Raw genomic sequence first — 16,160 nt, 5'->3', positions numbered from 1 at the left:
GATCGAGTCTAGTTCTTGCTTGGGGACAAGCAAGGGTTTGGTTTGGGGAAGTTTGATGCGTGTTATTTATATGATGTTTTACATCCCATTTTACACGCATTTCAGAGCTCATTCATGTAGTTTATGCTGCATTTCTCCCTATTTTCGTCTACTTCCGTATTTTGTACATTATTGCAGAAATGTGGAGAATTCAACGGGAAATCAAGCTAAATCCGTCCCCGAGTAATCTGCATTGCAAATGACGTAAAGGAATTGCTTAAGGAACGAGCTTGGTGCGCAATCCAAGGCCCAAAAGACAAGTCCACGAGTTAAAAGAAGTCAAGTAGCAGCTCCATTAGTCGATCGACCATAATCCTCGATCGATCGACCAATGTTCGGTTCCGAAGCTACTTTGTTTGCTTTGGGAGCGATCGATCGACCACCTTATCAGTCGATCGACCAGATTTCTATTCCAGACGAGAATTAGAAGACCGAGAAAGCGCAAGCCCATGATGCTAGGTTTAGGAAATAAGATGTTACGTTATTTGCTATATAACGTAACATGAAACATTCAGTTTATGATCAAGTTTTTATCTCAGTTTTAGATCCAAGTTTTATCACAATTTCATACAGGAACTTTCAGTTTTGGTTTATTCGAGTAATTAGGGTTTGGAACATCGTTTTAGCATTGGATTTACTTTCTTGTTCTTAATCTTCCCTCCGAAACATCGGTATTCCTTCCGCCCTAATTTCTTTTATTGTTTTACTTTCGTTATTAGTATAGATTTGTTAGTTAGTATCCCAAAGCCAATTATCGCATTATCGCTATTTGCTATCTACTTTAAGCATGAATTCAAAGAATCATTATTAGTTTAATTGTTGTTTTTACCCTTAGCATGAGTAGCTAATTCTATAGTGCTAGGATGTAGGCGATTTATGGCATAGGCGGCATTAGATATACACGGACTGTCTCGCGTGTTGGTCGATCGACTGACATTGTCGGTCGATCGACTGACCTCGTAGGGTTTCCTTCGTTTTAATTGAATTTAATCTTGTATTTAACGAATCGAATGCATGCGACCAGTTAGATACCTATTTTGTGACCGACCCATTAGATCGAAAGATAGGGGAAGTTATTAGACCATCAATTAAATCGACTAAACTGTGCTAAGATCGAAAGATAAGTATAGTTTAGACCGTTAGTCACTTTTCAGGACGAAAGTTAGTATTAGTGACATTAGGGACCTATAGCGAGATCGAAAGATGCTATTTGTTAAGAGTGGACCGAGAGGACCTCTTTATTTCCCGCCTTACCTGTGTTTGATTCAGACCGACTTAGTTTGTCACCTTGAAGCTATAATGACCCGACCATCCTAGTACCCTTCTTTTATCTGTTTAAATCGTTTATTTAGTTTATTATCTTTGTTCACCTTTAGTCAGAGACCAATTCAATTCAACCCCCACAATAGTTACCTCGATCGAACATAAATCAACTAAAATTTACAACTGCCTCCTTGTGGTTCGACCCTGTTACCACTAGCCTAGGTTAGTCTTAATAGGAAATTATAAATTTTATCTTTGGTACTCACAACGACGGGTATCACAGGGCCACAAGAGTGGCATCAGAGTAGGGGGCGACCCCAGAGGAAGAAAGCACCCGAACAGCAGCAGTATAGTGACCATCAGAAATCTTCCGCCGACATTGACGGAGGTTATGTTCACACAAATCCAGATCCTCCTCCACACTAAACAAAGAAGGACCCTCATCAAAACACTCCTGCAACAGTTGTAAACCTCCCCCAGGAACCCCCCAAGAAAGGATAGCCCTGGCAATACTCTCCTCATGACGCTGGCGCCGAATAACCGTCCTACACTCAACATAACTCCGAGGAGCGAAAATATTAAGCAGACACAGCGGTAAAACAAGCAACCAAATCCAGCGGGAGAGATCACTAGGGGAATCAGCCACATCATCCAGAGCTCCTTTCAAAGCCCGAGCAAACCCAAGATGACACTTAGGAGGGATAGATTTAACGGTGCGGAAGCCCAAAGACAATAAACGATCAAGCGAAGATATAGTCCACTGAACAAGTCAACACCATCATCAGAAGAAACCGAAGGAGAGGGAGCCAAAGGTCTTGGAATACCATAAATATGAAAACTGTAGAGGCCATCAACACGCTCCGGAGACAGCACAATATCACCCCGACTATGTCGACATCTAGCACGAGTGGTACGGGTCATAAAACACACCCCACACAACCAGAGCCCCATCCGTCTCAAAACACTCTCGACATTGTAATAAACAGTCAAACTATCAATAAGAGTCTGACGCGTAAGTTCCAACGCACCATTCTGGCAATGTCGGTCCTGAAAATGTTTCTGCCAAGCTGCCTTAGTAAGGCCCTTACCAAAACCATCCCGACAAGCATGAAGACTCGAAAAAGGACAATGGCACCGCAGAAGCTCGGGCATGAAGGAACACACCACCAACCTGCACAGAAAACTATAGAGCCACCAACAAACACCACCTGAGCGGAAACCACCCCACACAAGCAGCTAAAAGCTCAAAATGTACCCGCTACTAGCAACCAAAAGGGCAGCCCAGCTGACCACCAACGCACCACCCACTCTGGCGGTGATCAATAATCAACGTAACAAAGCCAAAACGGCCACAAAGGCGGCCGAGAAGGAACCCACACTCCACAGCAGCCTTAGCCCGTAGCACCCACACAACAACCCAATAGCAGCGGCAGATGTGGCCGGACAATGGAGGACAAGGAGCAGCAACAACCAGCAGTACGGAAGGAAGGAAAGAAAAACGCAACAAAAAGTCACGGTAAAAGAAAAAACAGAAAAAACAGAAACACATCGGTGAAAGGACGGGAACAGTGCAGGCAGTCGTCCACCACCACGTCAAGGGCCGGCGACGTGAGGTCTGATGGCCCAGCAGTGGTGGCGCAAGGGTACCAGTCGCAGACAGACGACTAAGCTCCCTGAGAATGACGACGCACTAAGAGAGAGAATGCTAGAGAGAGAATGCATTAGAAGTGTGATTAGGGTTCGTGATAGTAATGACTACTCGTCGCCAATCTAAATCTAATCATTCTCTACGTAAATCAATAATAAATCAAAAATCAAAAAATTTAATCTCTAGTATGTCTACTCCTGATGAATCTAGTAACCTTGAATTTAATACGTTGGGTAATTTGATAGCAAGAGACAGTGATTTGAGTTCTGCTCAGGTTCCGGAAATTCAGCCGTTTTCCATGTCATCGGAGTTAGAATCGATTGAAGAGGAAGAGGATGACTCTGATGAATAGACAGAAGTTCATACCAAAAATTCAACACCAGGTATGCTGCAATTAACCTCGGCTGACGTCCAATCTGAGTTAGATTTCTGGTCTAATGCTGTTTATTGCTATATTTTGGGCGCAAATCCTCCATGGACTATTGTGGCTAGTTTTATCAAACGAATATGGGGTGAGGAGACCATTGATAAGATTTCCTTCAAATCCAATGGGATCTTCCTTGTTCGTTTTAAAACTGCAGACAAGAAACAGTTGGTTTTACAATCTGGACCCGTCTTTTTTGATAATAAACCAGTGATAGTTAAGGAATGGACTCCTGATTCTAAGTTGGAGAAGGAGGAAGTGGATATGGTACCAATTTGGATCCGTTTCTATGGCCTTAATCTCAAATTTTAGGGACCTGCACTGCTGAAAATTCCTGGTCTGATAGGCACACCTGTCAGGGTGGATGTGGATACTCAAGATAAGCAGTTTCTAGGATTTGCTAGGGTCATGGTTAAGGTGAAGATTGGGCAACAATTGCCAGAATCTATCAGATTTATGGATGAGCTTGATAATACTCAGCATCAGATAGTCCATTATGAATGGAAACCAAGGTTATGTGGAGAGTGCAAAGGCATGGGGCATGAGACAAAGCACTGCAGGAAGAATGAGATACGACAGGAGAAACAGAAAGGCAAACAACAGAAAGTCTGGAGACCTAAACCTGTAGTCCCACCTGAAAAGGGGACAGGACCTGGATTTACTCTGAATTCTCAAGATTTCCCTGTCCTTACCCCTACTCATAACTCTACTACAGGTGCTCTGATCACTCCAGCCCCAATCAATGGAGCTAAGGGTTCTAATATTACTCATATGCCTGTTGTTGTGTCTAAAGTGCCTTCCTCTTCTGTTAGACTTCTTACCCGAATTAACAGGCAGGAGGAGGGATCAGGGGGTGAAAGCTGTAGGAAATCCTTTCTGGAATCTCTCAATACTGCTGTCCCAAGTAGTAGTGAAAGTAGTGGTGGGAAGGAGACTGATACTATTACTAGTGATCATGGTTAGTGTGGGTTTTTGGAATGTCAGAGGGTGTAACAGCCCTAATAAGCAGAGGGACATTAGATGTTTCTTGCACAATAATTATCTCAGTTTAGTGGGTCTAATGGAGACTAGGGTTAAAACTGGTTCCATTAATAAAGTTCATCAAGGTTTAGGTACTCAGTATTCTCTAATTACTAATAATGTTGTTTGTGGAGTTGGTCGTATCTGGGTTCTTTGGGATGATGCTGTGTTTATGGTGGATGTTGTGAGCTGTGAACCTCAGGTCATTCATTGTAGGATCACTTATAGACCTACTGCTCTGAAATGGTGTATGTCCTTTGTTTATGGGTACAATAAATTAGTGGATAGGGATCCCCTATGGCTGTCTTTGGAAAGTTTTCACAGTCAAGTCTATGGACCTTGGATTGTCTGTGGAGTCTTTAATAATGTCCTTGGGTATGATGAGAGAATTGGCTCTACGGTCAATGATACTGAAATTAGAAGATTCAATAAGTGTGTTGACAAATGTGATATTTCTGATGTCCCTGCTCATGGAGCTTTTTACACTTGGAGTAATAAACAGGATGAGGATGGTAGGAGGTTTAGCAGAATAGACAGGGCTTTAGTCAATATGGTGTGGCTTATGGCTTTCCCAGATATGACTGCTACTTTCTTACCAGAAGGTTTATTTGACCATAATCCTTGTGTGATTGAGCCTTGGTCTATTACTGATAGGAAGAGGTCTAGTTTCAAATACTTCAATATGTGGGGAAGAGATGAGAAGTTTATGACTATTGTTGAGGCAGTTTGGAGAACTCCTATTAATGGCATCACTATGTTTCAAATAGTCAGGAAGCTGAAACTTTTAAAGAGGGAGCTTAAGGAACTCAATAAAGAAGCTTATTCTAATGTGGAAGCTGTAGCTCGTCTAGCTAAGATTCACCTAGAACAGTTACAAAAACAAATGCAGAATGACATGGGTAACTGTCACTTATGGGATAAGGAGAAACATGCAGCTGCTACTTATAGAGAATTGGATAAGGCTAGGACTGAGTTCTTAGCTCAGAAGGCTAAAGTGCAATGGGCTGAATAAGGTGATTGTAATACTCATTACTTTCATTGTGCTATTAAAAGTAGAAGGATGCAAAATAAAGTCCTGGCTATCTCAGATGCTGAGGGGGTGAGTTGCTCTACTACTACTGATATAGAGAATGCTTTCCTGACTTTCTACAAGACTCTGTTGGGGACTAGTAAGTGTACGAGCAAGGTGCATTTCCCAACTGTTAGGAGGGGCAAGACTGTTACTGATTCACATACTCAAAGGATGTTGAGCCCAATCACTGATGATGAGATTAAAGAGGCCCTATTTTCCATCCCTGCAAATAAGTCCCCTGGACCTGATTGGTATACCAGTCAGTTCTTCAGGGATTCGTTTGAGGTGATAGGTGGAGATATTTGTAAAGCTGTGAGGGAGGTGTTTACTAATGGTAAGCTCCTGAAACAACTAAATGCTACCCTTATTACTTTAATACCTAAGAAAAAGAGACCTTCAACTGTTGGTGACTTTCGACCTATTGCTTGTTGCAATGTGTTATACAAATGTATCACCAAACTTCTGTGCAACAAAATAGCCTATGTCCTCCCTGAGATTATTAGTGACAATCAGAGTGCCTTTATTAAGGGGAGAGATATAGTTGACAACATCTTAATATGTCAGGACTTGGTGAGATTATATAATAGGAAATCTTGTTCACCTAGGAGTTTGATGAAGGTTGACCTTAGAAAGGCCTATAATTCTATTGAATGGTCTTTTATTGAAGGAATGCTTAGAGCTCTTAGGTTCCCTTGTCAGATAATCAATTTAATCATGGAATGTGTGACCTCCCCTACCTATACCTTATCCATTAATGGGAGCACTTTTGGGTATTTTGAAGGCAGAAGGGGCATCAGACAAGGAGACCGTATTTCTCCTTTGTTGTTTATCATTTGTATGGAGTACTTCTCCAGGATCTTGGCTGTGGTTACTCAGAGACAGGAGTTTAAATTCCATCCATTGTGTAGGCCTCTAAAGCTATGTCACTTGTGTTTTGCTGATGATCTACAGCTTTTTAATAAAGGAGATGTGGGGTCTGTGACAGTCATACTCAGAGCCTTTGCTACGTTTTCAGCAGCATCAGGTTTGGAAATCAATAAGGATAAATCTGAGATTTATTGCAATGGTATAGAAACTACTGAGATGCAGAATATACTTAGAATATCTGGATTCCATGTAGGGAAATTCCCTTTCAGGTATCTGGGTATTCCAATTTGCTACAAGAGGATTTCTATTGGTGATTGCTCTAAGCTGGTGGAACGTATGGTGACTACTATCAGAGGATGGGGGCAAGGAAGTTGAGTTATGTTGGTCGTCTTGTACTAGTTAATTTTGTCCTTTCCCAACTGCAATCATATTGGGCCAAGATCTTTGGTATACCCCAGGGGATAATTAAGAAAATCATCAGTATTTGCAGAAACTATTTTTGGGGAGGGGATGATAACTATACTAAAGCTCCCCCTGTGTCGTGGGAAAGTGTGTGCAGAGATAAAGCTGCAGGTGGACTAGGCATTGTTAACAGTCAGGTCTGGAATGTGGCTATGATTGCTAAATATACGTGGTGGTTAGCATGTAAGGCTGGCCATTTATGGATAAAATGGGTTAGTCATCTGTATATGAAGCAACATGATTGGTTTAGTTACCAATCTACTACTAACTCAAGCTGGACTTGGAGGCAAATTTGCAAGGTCAAGGATCAGTTAAAAGGAGGGTATGTGAATGGAACCTGGGGATCTAATAATGGGAGGTACACTACTGTTGTAGGTTACCAATGGCTCATGGTAGATCCTGAGAAGACTCTATGGCACTCTGTGGTCTGGAACAGGCTAGCTCTACCTAAGCACAACTTCATAGCTTGGTTGTATGCTAAGGAAAGACTCTTAACTAAGGATAGATTAATCAAACATGGTCTACTTATTGATGGTACTTGTGATATCTGTAGCAGCTCTAATGAGACAAGAGAACATCTGTTCTTCTTATGTCCCTTCAGTAACAGATGTCTGCAGGGGTTGGGGGAATGGTTGGGAGTTGATATACCTGATCATGATACTTTGGATTGGTGCAGGAGGCTGAAAATGAAATCCCTAATGAAGAAGCAACTGATGATAGCTGCAATCTTGGCTCTTTATTATCAGGTCTGGTGGACCAGAAACAAGTGTAGATTGGAAATGATGTTACCTCATCCGCAGTCTGTCATAGGGCAAATTCAACAGCTCATTCGTTCTGTGGGTAATAGGAGATTATGGTCTGTTAAGCATAGAGTTGATAGTGTATGGTGTACTAAAGTTGGTATCAGTTTGCAGTAGTGAGTAATAGCCATTTGACATCCTCCTGATGTGAATGTGCAAAGTTGTAAAATCTCTGGTGATGTACTTCAATTTCCTAAAATATCTAATATAAGAAATTAACATTTCACCAAAAAAAAATGACGACGCACTACACGCGAAACACCCTCCTAACAGCAGACCCACGCCGGAACAACCAACAAAACCTTCCCCTGACCGGCGACGTAAGGTCTAAAGGTCGACGTGGGGCGGATATTGGTAGCCGACGGTGGCAACTAAACGGAAAAAAAACGCGAAGCCCTAAACCGCAGAAACTTGCTGCCCTAATCCGCGAAAACCCAACACCCCAACCAATAACCCACCACCGATGATCAACGCCGATGAAGATGGTGATGGTGGCGGCAGTAGGGGAAGGCGGCAACGGCAGAGGCACGAACGGCAGCAGACTAGGGTTCAAACTTATTATTATTATTATTATTATTATTATTATTATTATTATTATTATTATTATTATTATTATTATTATTATTATTATTATTATTATTATTACTATTATTATTATTATTATTATTATTATTATTGTTATTATTATTATTATTGTTATTATTGTTGTTGTTATTGTTGTTGTTGTTGTTGTTGTTGTTGTTGTTGTTATTGTTGTTGTTGTTGTATTGTATTGTATTACTATTATTATTATTAGGGTAAATTGATAACTTATACCTAGTATAATGTCATTTTTCAGATCTTATACCTAAGATAATTTTTTTCCAAAACTTATACCTACCATCCCAATTTCTTACAAACTTAATACCAAGTTCCATTTCCGGAAAAAAATTGACAAAGTGACCGATTTGCACTTACTTTTTAATCTTTCTTACACTCATTTAGTAGTATTCCCCATAATTCAATACCAACCACCAGTTATCCGACCACTTTAACCCATCAACATTAACGACCACCACCCTGACAACCATCTTTACCGACGACCTCCTCGTCACCCCGTCACAGGCGACCTCCTTTTGTCTCTCGCCGTCAGTTCAGAATCGATCCCCATTTGCGGTTTTCCGTCACGTCCACATCCAGCCGCCTCCGACAGCCACTGAACAATACCTAACTCCCCTGAACCTCCGCTCACGACCTCAACCAATCAATTACCATAGTAAAACGCAGCCACACCAGAACATGTGCATCCTCACCAACGCCCTTTTACGATCGCCATCAACACAATCGAAGCTTGTGGTGGTGGGTTTGTGAAAGGCGGGTTAATTCTGGTTGTGGGTGAGCAGTGTTGGGGCACGTTAGTGGTGGTGCTAGGTAGTATTAGTGCGTGTTGGACAGTGTTGATGGTGGTGTTGGTGTTAGATAGAGACAGTTTTCGGCGGTAGTGGCGGTGTTAGATGGAGGCGGTATCGGGCGGTGATAGTGTTGTTGTTATATGGTAGGGGAATGTGGTATTGGGTAGTGATGGAGCCAGTGTAGGGTGGTGAATTGGTGATGGCACTGGGAGATGATGGTGTTGGTGTTCGGGGAATCGGGGGGTTAAAGATTGAAAATTTGAAACATTTAGTTAGTAGGTGTAGCTGATTAGGGGTAAAATTGACAAACAACACCATATTTTGTCATTAAAATTTTATTGTAGCCGGATTCCGGTCTTTCTTTTTGCCGGAGGTGAAATTTGGTATCAAGTATAAAGGAAAATAAGAAGCTAGGTATAAGTTTTGAAGAAAAATTATCTTAGGTATAAAATTTAAAAAGTGGTGTTATATTAGGTATAAAATATCAATTTACCCTTATAATAATAATAAAACATAATAATTGGTAATTTCCTAATTTAGTCCTACAACCTATTCTACCACTATAAATAGATGGAATAGCCATGCAATAAACCCTATTCACTCATAAAATTCACAAAAGAGAAAGAGAAGGAGATCTAGAAGGAAAAAAGAAGGAGAATTAGGATTATAATCGTCTCAGGGTAAGACCATCTCATAATATATTCAACTCGTACTTTATTTATTTAAATCGCATATAAACCACCGTGTGACTACCATGTGACCTGACCTTGACCTTGACTCTGTCGTGGACCACCATGGTGTGACCGGACCTAGGTTTGACCACCGTTGACCGGCGGGAAGGAGGATGTTGGAGGTGTTTTAAGTTGGTTTTTTGTTGTGTTTATACCATAGATTTCACTCGTTTAAACACCATGTTGTGACTGTTTTGAGACCAAACCTGGGGTGGGGTTGGACCATGGTAGTTAGTCAACCACAGAGGGTGGTCGTGGGTGGTTAAAAGTAGCGCCTTGCTCGGTGGTTGTCGTAATTTCGAAGGGTTGGTGTTCGTTGTGGGTTTTGTTGTTATTAGGAACCGTGTGTGTATTGTAGACCTGGAACCTCATGCTTGACTAAGACCCTGACCTTGGGAGGTGGTGCTACTGGTGGGACCATCATGGGTCATAGGAGACAATGGTGGTGGCCGCTGGTGGTGTTTGTGGTGGTTGTAGCTAGTAGAAAGTGGTGTGTGCTCTGTTTTCGGTATTGTCGCTGTTTGAGTGTTTGTGGTGGTCTGGTGCACTGCTGGTGCCACCGTTGGATAGTGGTGACCACGGTGGTGACTGGGTCGAGTTGGGGTGGCAGTAACATGGGTTGTTGAGTCAGGTTTTGGGCTGCACACACACGGGTTGGGTACGAGGTGAAGGACGTGGTGTGTATTGTTTGGGTTGGTGTCGTGGGTGCTAGGTAGTGGGATGCTGGCTGTTTGTGGTAGTCGTTGCAGGTGGTTGGACCATCGTTGGGAAGCTGGCAGTGGGGTGTCACGGTGGGGGTTGGTGGTTGAGGCGTTGGTTGTCGGGTAAGGGAAGTATACACAGGTTGTTTGGGGGTTTAAGGGACGTGTTTGGTTTATTTCACACGTGAACTTCTCAACATAATTTCATTGTTGTTGGTGGGGTTAATTGTTGATCCAGGTTTTGGAGACGGGTTTATTTGGGTGTTGACACATGGGTTTGATCCAGGTTTTGGTGACGGTTTTATTGAAGAGTGCTACTAGTTTATTAGCTCGGATTGTGTAATTGGATATTGCTTGCCAGGTAGGATAACTACTCAACTCGTCTTTTGTGAAATTGAATATTGGATGCATAAATTGTTATTGTTGAATTACCGTCGGTTGTTTATTATGTCTTGATGAAATTATAGTTGGTTGTTTATTATTGGTTGGGAATATTCGTATTCGCATATTATTTTATTGAGTATCCTCAGTCTCGGACTGGGACGACATTAAGTTATGAGATTATCCTCAGTCTCGGACTGGTACAACAATGAGTTATGAGATATCCTCAGTCTCGGACTGAGACGACATTTGTGCTTATCCCCGGGACAGGAGTTGGCGGGCCGGCGGTGTGGTGGAGCCTCGGTCACGGACCGGGACGACTAGTGTGGATATGATAGGAATTGGTGGTGGTAGTTTTTCCACGTGTTTACATCTGTTAAGTTTGCATATTTAATGTTGTGTGATTATCCTACTCAACCCCGTGGTTGAATTCGTGAACACCTGTGATGAACCATAAATGGGGAGCAGACTTGCAGGTGCTTGAGACTAGCTGACTTAGGAGCAATGCGACGTGAGCTCGACTTGGACCATAGTTGGTGTCTAGATCACTTAGTTGACTTATACAACTTTATTTATTTCCGCTGCGAATAGTATCTTATTTTATATTAAGTTTAGTTTGGTTAAGTTGTAATAAACATGTAATCGCTAAGTTTTAATTAAAACTACTTTGGTGAGTTGGACTTTGTTATTCACTACCTCGGAAAAGCGAGATGGTAACACTCTCATTTACTTAGGATGTCTAACTAAAGGCTCCTGAATAAATGGGGGTGTTACCAGAAGGATTGAGTCAAAGCACTGAAAAGATTTATGAAGTAAGAATTAACCAACTGAGAAATTTCCGATTCAGACAAAGTCCAGTTACCCATATCATTTTTCAAAGCAATAATCCAAAGATGCTTCTGGCGAGATTTCTCTCGGCTAAAAAAATACACTACTAGAAAAATAAGCTAAGAGACCATTGGAAATTGGCCTAAGAAACCAACATTGAGATGGTTTCAAGGTCAAAGGTCTCTTAGGGTAAGAAACCATCTAAATACAAATGGTTTCTTTGTGAAAAGTTAGAAATCAATGATGATAGTTAGATGGTTTCTTAAGTATTTGGAAAAGAAACCATTAAAGTGGAAAAAATGGTTTCTTAGCTAAGGATAAGACACCATTTCTGACAACCAGATGGTTTCTTTGCTTCTTTCAAGGAAACCGACTGACAAAGAGGTACGCTCTCTTTGATTTTTTTTTTCTTTTTTTTTTCTAGCACTAGCATAGCATTCATAGTTTCCTGTATTAATGGTATAAACAATTACGAAATATAAACTCATCAAAAATACCCATTAACAGTACAAAATTTATGAATTATCACTTTAACAATATACTCAGAGTTACAATATCTCTTGAAATACACACTATTTGCATAGAGTATCCAAAAAATTAAAGGTACTCACTCTTCAAGAGCTTACAAAATTGATAAGAAAATCTCAACTCATTTTTCCACACTATATACCTCCTCATCTAATTCTAAATAGTACAAACAAATCTAATCCACATTGTCCGAACCTTATTAACTAGTCTTGGCTCCAATACATCAATACCTGCACGGAAAATAAAATCCAGTCACACAAATAACTGGAAATCAAAAATCATTTTAAGTTACCTTAAATAATCAAACTCATCAAACGCAGCTGCATAAAATCAACACTAATCACTCAAACATTGCAAATATACTCTCATTTAAAGATATTCACATTACCTTAACAGCATGTTCGAGCAGACATTATTGTGACACAACAAAAGCAAGTTGGAGAGCAACTGCAAGTTAGCAAAAAGAGAATCAGGTAAACCACCAACCAACGAACTGCAAGAAACAAATATGCATTTCAAATTCCACCAAAAGTTTCTTACAAGGGTGGAACATTCTATATGACTTAGGTCCAGAACATTGAAGATACATGAAAGACGTTTCAAAGTGACAAAGGGGTGCCAGATTATCAAAATCGTACAATTACCTTAGCTGAATGAGAAAATTGATTGATCAATCGTCCTGCAAAATAAAATTAACAGAAAATGATGCCCTAAAAAAATTGTTGTCATTCACAACTATATACGATGCTATTGTAAATACTGCCTAATAGGAGACATGTTAAGAACATAGAGCAGTAACTGTTGGAGAACAAGGAATACATTAAAAATTATAATACACCTGGTTGTTGGAGAACAGTGATTAGGGTGAGGCGAGGACATCTTCACACAAAGCCAGCTACCAAGCACCACCCAACATACTCAAACAACATATGCTTCAATTATCATACTTTATATTAAGACTTCTTTAGCCATCCAACAATTCTTGATCACTTCTAATTCATGAATCCAATAACGCAAAGACAGTCTTATAAGGCACAGGACAAAGTGACAAGTGACAACCATAGTAAGAGTGCTTCCCAACTCTTCTAGTGTATGAGAAGTTGCATCAAAGACCAGGACAAGGAACAATAACGACGAGCAAAAAAATGAGATGTTATACACTTGTCACAATTTTGTTGAATTTTCTTCTAAGAGCTCCTTTTCTAGTCATAAAGAGGTCCTTTGTAAAATCCAATACCAATAACCATCATCTCAGCATTGTCTAACTTAATGGTAGAACAAGTTTTGTTAGGTATAAAGATTGTACACAAAGCTTTACAATGCTTGAATTACAAATGACACCTACATAACATATATTAAGCTGAAGCATAAATATATAAAACAAATCAAAGACCACCAAACTATAACTAAAAACTATCTAAAAAAACACAAAAACATTTCACCAATTTGTTAAAGAAACATCATTAACCAAACAAAAAAAAAAAATACAATAATCAACAATTAAACGATTACCATTCTGCTCATATTTGGATCAAAGGCCCCCTTGTTGCTTCTGGATTTGAGAACTACATTAGTATCCTACTATTCTTAGTATAGTCTAGAAGATTTCAAAGAATATATTAGATTTACTTAGACTTTACATAATTAAAGCTAATTTGACTGAAATTGTTGACGATAAAAGCTACTGTAATTGGAAATCAAGGAAATAATAACTCTCTCATTTGTCCAGTTTTCACGATAAAAGCTAATTGGGGTTACAACAGCCAACAAGTTTTCAATTGACAATTTATTATCTCCTATGCATATTTACTAGTATAATAAGCTATTTATATGAATTATGCATTAGCCTATTAAACCAATTACCCCATAAATAACCCTAATTCATCTACCAAAAATTCTCAATCAAATATAAACCCTAACACAAGTGATATTATCACTTTATGTAAAATCATACTGCATTCAATCAATTAAGGGATAACAAGAGCAAAATCGAAAAAAAAAAAGGAACTCACCTGATTGGAAAACGCAATAATTAACGAGTAGAGCGAACGAACAGCAAAAGGAGAGCCGGTGGTAGTTTGGCGGCGACAAATGGTGGGTTGGCGGGTTGCAGGTGAAGGAGCAAGTAGACGAATTGGGATTTTAGGGTTGAACTGTAGAAGGTGCTAGAGAGATGAGAGGGTAAATACTGAGTTGGTGAAATAAAAAATATACTTTTATTAATTTATATTTGGCTGATTGGGTTTTGTGTATCTTGTTTATTTCTTACCCTTTATTTAAAAAAAAAATGAAATTATCTCAATGGCGCCACTTTTTTTATATAAATAACCATTTTTCACTAAGATGGTTTCTTTGTTATTTCATGTTAGTGGGCCATACCATACATAAGAAACCATTTTTCTCTACAAGATGATTATTATAATCTAAGACACCATTGAACTGCTTATATGGTTACTTATTAATGATTCCTTATCTATATTTTCTAGTAGTGATAAGAAGTTTGGAGCCCATCATAAAAACTAAACTCGGATTTTGCTCGTTGTTTCCAGAAGGAATGCCGGATATAAACATCCTGCTTTACAGATTTAATATTCTTAATAAAATTGAAAGCATAGGTGTTATCTTGTGCAAGTAAAGCTGATACCGATAATTCTTTAGATATAGAGCTCCGGTCAATCATAAATTTTCTAGGATTTTGAAGGACACATTGCAGAATGCCAGTCCGGATATAGTTGAGTTTCATATAGACCAAAGTTGTGGCAGGACCTATAGCAACAGAGTTCCAAATGGAAGAAACAAGACTTTGAATATCTGGATGATCAAGACACCAGTTGTCTGCACGATAGGGTCTTTTCGGTTTCATGTTTTGGACATCCGTGGAAAGCACAATCAGGGCATGGTCTGATAGAAAAATGTTAAGATTTTGAATATGAGCATCCGGAAATGAAATAAGCCAATCGTGAGATGTGTAACCACGGTCAAGGCGCTCCAAAATTAAACTAGAAGAATCTCTCTTGTTTGCCCAAGTAATTGAGGGCCTGAGAAAGGAAGCTCGGTGAGAGGGAATTGATGCGCCAGACTAAAAAAGATTTCCAGCCAGTAATGCTGCGAGAGCCTCCAAATTTATCGGAATGATGTTCGAGTTGGTTGAAATTGCCAATCATGCAGAGAGGATAATAAGAAGAACAGCGAGCATTCATAGATTGCCAAAAGCTCGATCTGGACTCATTACAAGACTCACCATACAGAAAGAAAGCGTACCATACAAAATCAGTACCGGATTTACAACTTCACAAAGGATAAAGTGAGGATCCGTTACAAGAGGCAAAATATCGGATCTTTCATCCCATAACAAAAGTAACCCACCACTCAAACCAACTGCATCAGTACCGCAAAAATGATGCAGATTGAGAGAACTGGTTTTATACACACTATCAGCTAACGAACATTTAGTTTCTTGAAGGAAACATACCGATATATCATAGTAGCGTACAAACCAACATAAGTACGGAATGATAGGGGCGTCCGTACAGCCTAAACCACTAACATTCCATGAGAAGATCTTTATTGTCCTATTGGTGACAGAGGCAGGACTGCCACAACCCAAATTTGTGTAGAATTTGCATGATTATCCTAAGCAATGGAACCTGAAATCCCCCTAGAATCTGCAAGGTAAGAGCAAATCTTTAGTCGCTTGTTTGGGATAGAAGAAATAAAGCCACGAGATGTTTCCTCTTCAGAAAATGCTGAAAAATTCCTTTTACGCGAAACAGATGTGACACCCCCATACTCCAAGTGCCTTACCATGACCACTCAGGTATAAGAACGTCACCATCTCGGTTTCCCGAGGCAATGATAATCAAATGACAATAAAGAAACGTAATTTAAATAGCCAAACTGTTTAAAGTGATTACAAGTCCAAAACCAAACTGATAAAAGGTACAATACATGTTCTTAAAAACCAAAGGTCTAAACAACTAAAGTATGACAGTGGAAGACTCTAAT

The 16,160-nt window shown here is 39.9% G+C and overlaps 2 protein-coding genes and 1 long non-coding RNA gene across 7 annotated transcripts; 2 read left to right on the top strand and 1 right to left on the bottom strand.

Moving 5' to 3' along the window:
- The first annotated feature begins 4,434 nt into the window (after positions 1-4,434).
- LOC141629667 (uncharacterized) lies at positions 4,435-5,406 on the top strand. The gene has a single exon (XM_074442638.1). It carries the CDS (start codon positions 4,435-4,437, stop codon positions 5,404-5,406), a length of 972 nt encoding a protein of 323 aa, XP_074298739.1.
- Positions 5,407-7,184: 1,778 nt separating this feature from the next.
- Positions 7,185-7,712, top strand: LOC141629666 (uncharacterized). Its single transcript, XM_074442637.1, has one exon. The coding sequence runs from the start codon at positions 7,185-7,187 to the stop codon at positions 7,710-7,712; it is 528 nt and encodes a 175-aa protein (XP_074298738.1).
- A 4,462-nt stretch (positions 7,713-12,174) lies between these two features.
- On the bottom strand, positions 12,175-14,413 carry LOC141626813 (uncharacterized). Of its 5 annotated transcripts, none has more exons than XR_012536404.1 (5): positions 14,168-14,413; positions 13,668-13,752; positions 12,800-12,834; positions 12,544-12,602; positions 12,175-12,385 (listed from the first exon to the last, which is right to left on the bottom strand). It is a non-coding gene; the product is annotated as an uncharacterized LOC141626813 (long non-coding RNA). The 5 variants fall into 5 exon arrangements; XR_012536405.1 differs by having other exon boundaries at positions 13,668-13,707; XR_012536403.1 differs by lacking the exon at positions 13,668-13,752 and adding an exon at positions 12,994-13,147.
- Positions 14,414-16,160: the final 1,747 nt, after the last annotated feature.

Source organism: Silene latifolia, chromosome Y, assembly GCF_048544455.1.
Source record: "Silene latifolia isolate original U9 population chromosome Y, ASM4854445v1, whole genome shotgun sequence".
Lineage (NCBI taxonomy): Eukaryota > Viridiplantae > Streptophyta > Magnoliopsida > Caryophyllales > Caryophyllaceae > Silene > Silene latifolia.
The sequence above is the reverse complement of the archived record's forward strand: the minus strand, read 5'-3'. Positions and strand labels throughout refer to the sequence as shown.